This window comes from Chelonia mydas, chromosome 18 (genome assembly GCF_015237465.2).
Source record: "Chelonia mydas isolate rCheMyd1 chromosome 18, rCheMyd1.pri.v2, whole genome shotgun sequence".
Taxonomy (NCBI): Eukaryota; Metazoa; Chordata; order Testudines; family Cheloniidae; genus Chelonia; species Chelonia mydas.
In genome coordinates, this window is record NC_051258.2 from 14,306,681 (window position 1) to 14,314,865 (window position 8,185).

The 8,185-nt window shown below is 48.1% G+C and overlaps 1 protein-coding gene across 1 annotated transcript in view; it reads left to right on the plus strand.

Moving 5' to 3' along the window:
* Positions 1 to 2,164, plus strand: part of PLEKHN1 (pleckstrin homology domain containing N1) — a 42,472-nt gene extending 40,308 nt beyond the window's left edge. Inside the window, exon 16 of the mRNA XM_037881273.2 lies at positions 13 to 2,164. Within this exon, the coding sequence (XP_037737201.1) occupies positions 13 to 188 (176 nt within the window). The 3' untranslated portion in view covers positions 189 to 2,164. The remainder of the gene's footprint in view (positions 1 to 12) is intronic.
* Positions 2,165 to 8,185: the final 6,021 nt, after the last annotated feature.

Consider the following 8,185-nt stretch of genomic DNA (forward strand, 5'->3'; position numbering starts at 1 on the left):
TCTGATTTGCAGAGGGAAGCGCTGGTGTTCACAACCTGCCCGGGAGTGGCCGGCTGCGGCACGACTCTGCCTATCACGACTACGCAGAACTCCAAAGCTTCCACAGCGACTTCAGTTACGACAACCTCTGGGAGGCTGAGGAGCAGCAGGCCAAGCCCTTCTGCTGCCAGCAGGTTTATCATGTGTGAGGGCAGGAAGTCCAAGCAGTGCTCATTAAAACTCCCGGGCCTGCCCCACCCTGACCACCCTGCTCTCAGCCATGCCTTTTAGCTGTGAAGCGTGTAAGGTGGGTATCGAATGAGTAGGGGGAAGGATCCCTACAGTGACTGGGTCTCCTGTGTGAGCTGAGCTCTGGCTCCGGCAGGTTTTCATCATGTTGGAACTCTTCCACCAAATCTTAATACGATGCCCACGAGCACAAACAAGACTCTACGAACCCTAATGAAAAATGAAGTCCCTCCCCACCCCCCAACATTTCGACAGTACTAGGGGGATCTTGGATGCTAGGCACTCTACAGAAACCCACTGCCCCGGCTGTGTAGGGAACCGGGTTTCGTGAATAGCTGTTGTTCCATGCAGTAGAAAAGAAGCCTAGCTACTAATCACGCTCCCTTCAGCTAACAGGACATTGTGTGTCTGGGAAGGCCGGTGACTCAGAGGGGATAGAAGAGGAGAAACCGGTCATTGGATGGGTTAGCTTGTGTGTTCAGTATTAAAGAGCTATGCATTGGGAGACCTGGTCGCTTTCCTTTTCAATGGAGCTGCTTAGTTGGCGACATCAAGGATACCTTTAAACCTTGAGTTCTGTTGATTACTCAGACCTTTGCCCACTAAGCCTCAAGCCTGTGAAGACCTGTGAACATTCACGATCACCTAAAGTCTGCCGTGTGGGTAACAACTGCACTCGGCCCATTGACTCGGTGCAAAAGTCAGGGCTGGCAATGGAGATAGGGTAGACAGAAATCCTGGCCTGATCCACAGGCCCTGCTCAAGCTAACAGAGGAGGGTCATGTAGGGTCCACCTCTGTCTCTGGACCCCGCTCAGTCTTCCCTGCCAGTGATGGCTCAGAGACTATGGTGATGGGTGCCAATGAAAGAATCTGCATAGCTTGGCCAGCATTGAGAAAGAGATGAAGAGGAAATCTGTTACCTGTGAAGTGCTCCAAAGGGCATGTGTTTTCAAAAGAGTTCTCCAGGTGAGGATACCCCTGGATTCCTCCATGAGACTTTTTCTTCTCTCTCCCATTCAAACCTCTCCAAGTTTACTGAACTCAATCTAAACTCTGCCTCTTGTGTGTCTGGACAGTGGGGGTTGGCAGGAAATCATCATTAAGCAAAACTCCTGCATGATCCTCTGAACGGTCCAGTAATCTAAGGAATGCTGGTGACCTGAGCTCCCCTCCAGGGCCCTTAGGGGAAGGCAGAAGACCACTGCACAAAAACCATCATTCCTGAGGGGACAGTGTCTGAGCTTTATCATTTTCCAGCCGCTTCAGCCGGATCCTTCGGCACATACAGGGTCAACAGCAAGCCAAGGTGCTTTACCCTAGGCTCCAAATTCTAACCTGCATTCCCCAAGCAATCTGTAGAACAAAGCGTATTAAGGAAATCTTTTTCTTTCACCAGTAGAAGTGAAACAAGCCACTAAACTGTTGTACTTGAAACTTTTTTAGAAGGTAATGAGCAAAGTTTACACGTAGGTTTTGAGTGGAATATTTGTATTTAATGTGTAAATGTGGGTGAGTTAAAAACCTATTTAATTTTGTAGCTATGGACTATGAACAATACTGTGAGACTCTCAGCTGCCAACACATCTGTGCTGTGTGGGATGGTTGGGTCTTCTAGCTGTTTTTGTTTTGTTTCAGGTTTACTTTCATATTGGGAGGGTTTATATATAATAACACTGAGAGGAGCTATTTATTATGAACAGAATTGCACTGGGGAATGTCAGAGGCACATAGTTTTCTGGGATGCAGCCGGGCTCACTGAACGTTGCTGTGTTCACTGAAACCAAAGACCTTTTTCAAGATCTAGATTTTTATATCTATAATAGCAGAGATTGCAATGTATCAAAATAATTTACTGTAAAGTACTCTGGTCAATTTCTGCAAGCCTGTACAATTCTAATAATAATACACACACCTTCTTCAGAACTGAGTCTCTATTTGTCCTCACCTGGTTTAACTGAGGGATTGGTGGTTTTCCTCTGTGTTGCTGTCCTTCCTTCCAGCACCTGAAGGACAAAATAACTTTTCCCCATCCCCCAAGTCTTTGAGTCACTAACTGGAGGAAAAATTTTCAGGCTGCCGACAGCCTGTGCTGCTCACTTTAGATCAGTCATGTGCAAACACCTTATCTAGGAACAAATTCCCTAGTGTGTTTTTCAGGAGATGGGATTCGTGCCAGAGGCTTGAGCTCCAGAGTTTACAGACTCTGTTTTGCCCTGCTGTCTTTGACTGATCCTTGCAAAGCACCTTTCCAGCCGAAAGATTCCAAAGAATTAAAATTGCTCAACAGATTTTACTGACTGGGATCGGTTTGCCTGCCTGCGAAGTTTATCAGTTATGCTGGGTGCAGTCCAGTAATACAGGAAACTTGCATAGGGCCAGCACGAGCTGAAGTAGATCGTAAGTGATGCATAAACCTTTAGCTGGACATTTGCCCAGGAGTGGATTTCACTCAAGAGGCACCTTCTCTTGCTCTCTTGTTTCTCAGTCTTTCAAACTAGTCTAACTAGCATTCTACAGCAGCTGTGACCGTACCATCTAACTAACATTTCCAGGGTGGGAGGGGGAAGGAAATCAGTTAAGGCATTCTGGGTGGAAGCTTTGAGTGGAAATAAAGTTCCAGGCCCATTGGGTGAGTGGATTGAAGGACAGACCCAGATCTTCCAAGGTAGAATCAGTGGGAGTTAGGCATCTAAATGCCTTTGAGGATCTGGATGTCCCTCCGGGCTTATTTGTCCCTCCAGGTTGGGAACGGTAGATCAGGCCATGGGTTTGTCTCTTAAGTCCATAAAGGGGAGAAGCAGCTCCAGTTCTCAAGACAACCATCGGGCATTAAAGAAACTCAGTGTATGGATTTAACCTGGAACAAGGCTTTACAAACGTCACCCTGTCTCTACCCATCTGCTGCTCCTAATGGAGACGTCTCTTGTTGTTCTTTCAAACCTGAGTCACTTTTCCTTTCCTTTCTGTGTTTCCTTTCCTGTTTGTGACGGTCTGCTCTTAGCCTGTTAGACTCTTAAAGAAATGTTACCTTTTGACCTGGTTCCCCCTCTCTTGTGGGGATTGCTTGATTTGAGTACACAGAAGAAAGAACGGCCACCTTCAAAACACGCAGCTCAGTGCTGTAAGGAGGAGCCGGGACAATATCTGCACTGGAAGATTTAAACACTTGAACTCAGGGGCAGCATTTAGGCCCAGCTTTTTAAAGCTATTTAGGCTCTGTTGTGCTCGACCCTCGATGGAATTTAGGCACCTGACTGCCCACTTTGCTTTTGAAAACGAGACTTACATTCCTAATGCAATTAAGCATTGTGACGCTGAGCACAGGAACACCTAAAGAGCTTTAAAAAGCTGGGCATTAGTTACTACAGACCTGAGTACTGTAGAAAATGCCTGTCAAAGAGAGAGATTTGATGGCGATGAAAATCTAGTGTATTTATCCCTGTAAGAAAAGATTCCACCAAACTGCATTGTGCAGCCTGCTGATTGTTGGGGGATTAGGAGTTATCACCCTGTCACTGAAATACAGCCATCTCTAGGGTGGAACCTGGCAATCCTGAAACGGCACACAGTAACGTAGCACAGCCGTTCAGGATAGAAAATGAAGCCTACCTTGTCCAGAAGCAAGTACAGACAGGATAGCGTGAGGCAGAACGTAACAACTGTGATATCTTGGCCATATTCCATGCTGGGTAATCTTGCATAAAACTGCCTTTGGGCTCTAATGACCACAGTGCCAGGGCCTTAATCAGATGTCTTGTCTGAAAGACAAAACCTCGGACCCCGTTGCCCCTTCACGTCATTCTGGGCTGTTAGTTCAGTGCTAGCGATGGGAATAGTGCCAGCTATTGGGGAGAGAGAGCCCCACTGTGGAACTGAAGCCCTCATCCCTGAACATCGTCATTTAATTGATCTCTAAGACCTGGGCTACAGACGGTTTTTGTCCTGGTAGAACTAAGCTGGTTAGGCGGGGTGGCTTTGTCTCATAATCCAACAAGTTTATAATGGTACGGACCCGACTGTGGATGCAGGTCTACTGGTATAGCGTATTCCCTTTCCCATAGAGGAATATGCCACTTTTATACTGATGTAGCTGCATCTGACTCCACACCTTGGGGGAGCAGGGGGAGGGGATTGTACCACTCAAGCTAAGCCAGTATGATTAAAGTGGTAGCACTCTCGTGGGCGGACGAGCCCTAAAATGGTCCCCAGCAGCACCCCAAAATAGTGGATAAACTCAGATCCCAATCCAAGCTTCACAGCACCGGCCCGTCTCTGCTATTTCACCGATACCATTTCCTGCAGCCCCTAAGATTTTTCCTGGGAGCTACTGACCCTGCTTAGCTTGATTAGCTAAGCTTGATTAATAGCTGTTGCTATTGCAGATGGCAGTGGTATATTTTCAAGCTCTACCTTCTCCTCCTCTCTTGTGACCGAAAACCCACCCCTCTCTCTGACATGCTTTTCAGCCGGTCCAAGGTTTATAAATAGAGAGTTTAAGGAAAGTAACACTAGCTATCGCAGTGCTATCAATGCTGGGTCACTGGCCAGCCCCATCTTATGCTCTTGCTTCTGCCCCCTGATTGGCTGATTCTGAAATCCACTCAGTGTCCATCAGGGCTGCGTAAGAGTGGACGTTTGCACGGGGATATGTGGCGTGTTCTCTTTCCGCCGATGTTCTTGTGAACATGTTGCTCGCACGAATGCTCGTGAAAGGGAGTTGTGAATGCTCTCAGAATGCATGTGTGCCTTTAACTGAACGAACGTTCAGCAGTTCTTTTTGTCAGGGCTCTGCTGTCCGACGGACCGTGCAGAAATAAATTACCTTCCTTTGAGAATGTGGGAGAGCATTTTGTTTCCCTCTCCGCTGTGTGAGAGGTGAAGAGAGATCTTTCAGAGCTACTGTATTTTATGTACAGAGGAGGGAGCATCATCTGGTATTTATGGGGACTAGGAATTCAAGAGTCCTAGGTTTGCTTCTGGTTCAGCCACTGACTCCCTTTGTGACCTCAGGCCGTCCATGCAACATTTTGTACCTCAATTTCTTCACCTGTAAAATGGGGACCTGTCCTCCTATGGGCCTGGGGGGATTAATTCATATTGGTAACGGGCTTTAAGATCCTTGGCGAATGGAAGTTTCTCTAAGTGCAGAGCATAACTGCAGGGCTCTCAGAAGCCTGAGTTGTTGCTCTCCTACTAAAGTCCTACCCTGCCTCTACGCCATGCCGAACTTTCCCTTTGCTGTGAAGAATACTAAAGCCCCCCACGGCCCTTGGGCCAAGGAGGAGTGGGCTGTGCCGGGTGCGGATGGGACAGGAAGTTGCTTTCCCTGAAGACTCAGTCTGAGTGGTGGGGAGCAGGGCCAAGAACTGGGGCCTGGCCTCATTCCCATGCCGTTCAGAGACCAGGGAGAAGAAAGGACAGAACAGGGCTGCTGCATCATTGCAGAAGAGCCCATTAAGCCAGGGGTCTTTCCCCTTCGCTTCGACCAAGGCTGTGGCTGCGGGGACTAAATCCACTTCCCCTTTCCCCCCACCAAAACCCAGGGATGTCCCTCATCCAGTCCCCTGAGGGCTTTAAGATGAAGATCCATTCAGCTCCTCCCAGAGTGGGATGGAGTGACCCCTCTGGGTATTATTTAGTTGGTATGGCGCCCTGGGCATGGAAGGAGCTAGGGAAATATCCCCGGTCTGTTAGTCTGAGCTGCCTTTCAGTTGCCGAGCAGTTTAAAGTAAAAACCCGCCAGCCGTCATTTCTGTAGGACACAAGCAGGGTCCTCTGCCGGCTCACTAGCAAATGCCATTCATAGAGCTGGCTTGAAATCATTTGACAGCCATCACTTTCCAATCCCTTTGAAGCCCCGGTGGTCCAGGCAAATGCCTTGGAAAGCGACTGAGCAGAAATTTCCACTGGAACCTGTGCTCTGATTTTGTTATGGTCAGATGAATCATTAGTGGGACTATTGCTTGAACTACGTCTCGCTGGCCGGCCTGTTGTTATATTGGTTGCTGTAGAAGAGAGAAATTCGGGATCTATTCCTATCCAGCAGCTTAAGTGTTACATTGTATAACAGGGCCCTTTTGAATAAGGCTGCTACGGAAGGCCGCTGAACTGAGGAGGAAATTATTCAGAGTGCACCTGTCTGACTTTTTCATTTGCTTGGCAAGATGCGGTGTCAGATGGGGAGCTGCATGCTAGGTTAGGACGTGGTGTACGGTAGCATGTCTCCCACCTGGCATTTCCAGACTTCAGCAAAGCCACTTTCTTTGGCAAAGTGAAACAGAAATGACCTTTTCAGTGGGTCCGAGTCTTGATTTTTCTATTCTGCTTTTGCAAAAGATGGTCATTTCTGTCTCCTTGTTGTAGGGCAGGATATTGGCTCGTGGTCCTGTCAGTGTACGGGAGGGAGGAGACTACAGAGCGTAAAAGGTCATTGAATAAACTAAGCAGGAAAATTACAGGCATGTCAAGGCTGGTTTTCCCTCTAGGATACTGGAGAGGTTGCTGATCTTTCAAGTCTGGCCCCAACTCCCAGAGCTTATCCCCTGATACTGGCTGCGGTTTCTGATACTTTGATTTCTGCACTGTAACGCCACTCATTTCCCATTGCTCTGCAGCAGGGTAGAAGGCATTTATCTTCTTGTTATTCACTTCACCCTCTTGTATTCTACAGAAGGGTGAAAAGGAGCCACAAAGCATGTAAACCCAGCCCAGTGTGATCACATCTTGATTATCTGTCATTTTCTACAGCTGCAGTTCTCAACCAGGGGTCCAGGGCCCCTGGGGGGCCACGAGTAGGTTTCAGGGGGGTCCGCCAAGCAGGGCTGGCATTAGACTCACTAGGGCCCAGGGTAGAAAGCTGAAGCCCCACCACGCAGGGCTGAAGCCTGGCACCCTGAGCCTCGCCACCTGGGGCTGAAGCCAAAGCCTGAGCAACTTAGCTTTTCAGGGCCCCCCTGTGGTGTGGGCCCCTGGGCAATTGTCCTGCTTGCTACCCCTTAACTCCGGCCCTGGCTTTTATAGGCAGAGAAACCGTTGTTGTGACACAAGTGGGCTGTGGAGTTTTTATAGCATGTTGCGGGGGGGGGACACGGCTCAGAAAGAAAACGGTAAAGAGCCCCTGTTCTACAGCAAAGCTCTCAAAGTGCTTTCTGCATTTAGGCCCAGATCTTCATTGAAACCAGTGGGAGTTAGGCCTTACGGCTCAGATCCGTAAAGGTATTTAGGTACCTGATTCAAAGGCCACTAATTCATAGAATTTCTGACCATTGAATTTTACACTGAGCAGAATTTCCCTGAGTAATTCCTGCATTGAGCCCATATCTCGTGATTTGGCCCCAGCTTATTGTTTTAGGAAGCCCTCCAATTTGGATTTGAAGATTTCATGTAATAGAAAAAACCCTCACCACATCCCTGTTCCAATGGTAAATTACCCTCCCTGTTAAAAATGTGAACCCCCTCTATGTACAGCTTGGATTGAAAGTCTCCCATTGGCTACAGTTGCGTTTGATTCTGGCCCATAAAGAGCTGGTGACCATGTTAGCTACCACAGGAATATTGTTACTTCTGGGGTAAAAACCCAGGAAGTGTTGAATGGCTCTCAACAGCTTACACTGTTTTAGAACTGGGGGGATAAAAAAGGGCCATAGCCAGTTAAAATGGCAGGATGTAACGAGCTGATGTAACGAGCTGGCCAAATTACAGGCTGGGCCAGCAATCCTGGTGGTGCAAAAAAGCCAACAACCCTGCACATACATCCTTTGAGTAAATGACTGATCCTCACGCTGTAACCCTTGTCTTCCTTCCCTCCAGCCCCGCCCTGTTGTTTGTAACCCCCAATCATTCTGTTACATGTAACTCTGCAGGGCATCGAAGGTGCTGTTCTGTTTGTTCTGGAAAGAGCTTAGCGCGCTTTGGATCACCACGGTTGAGGCTTTCAAGACTGACTAGGGGACTTA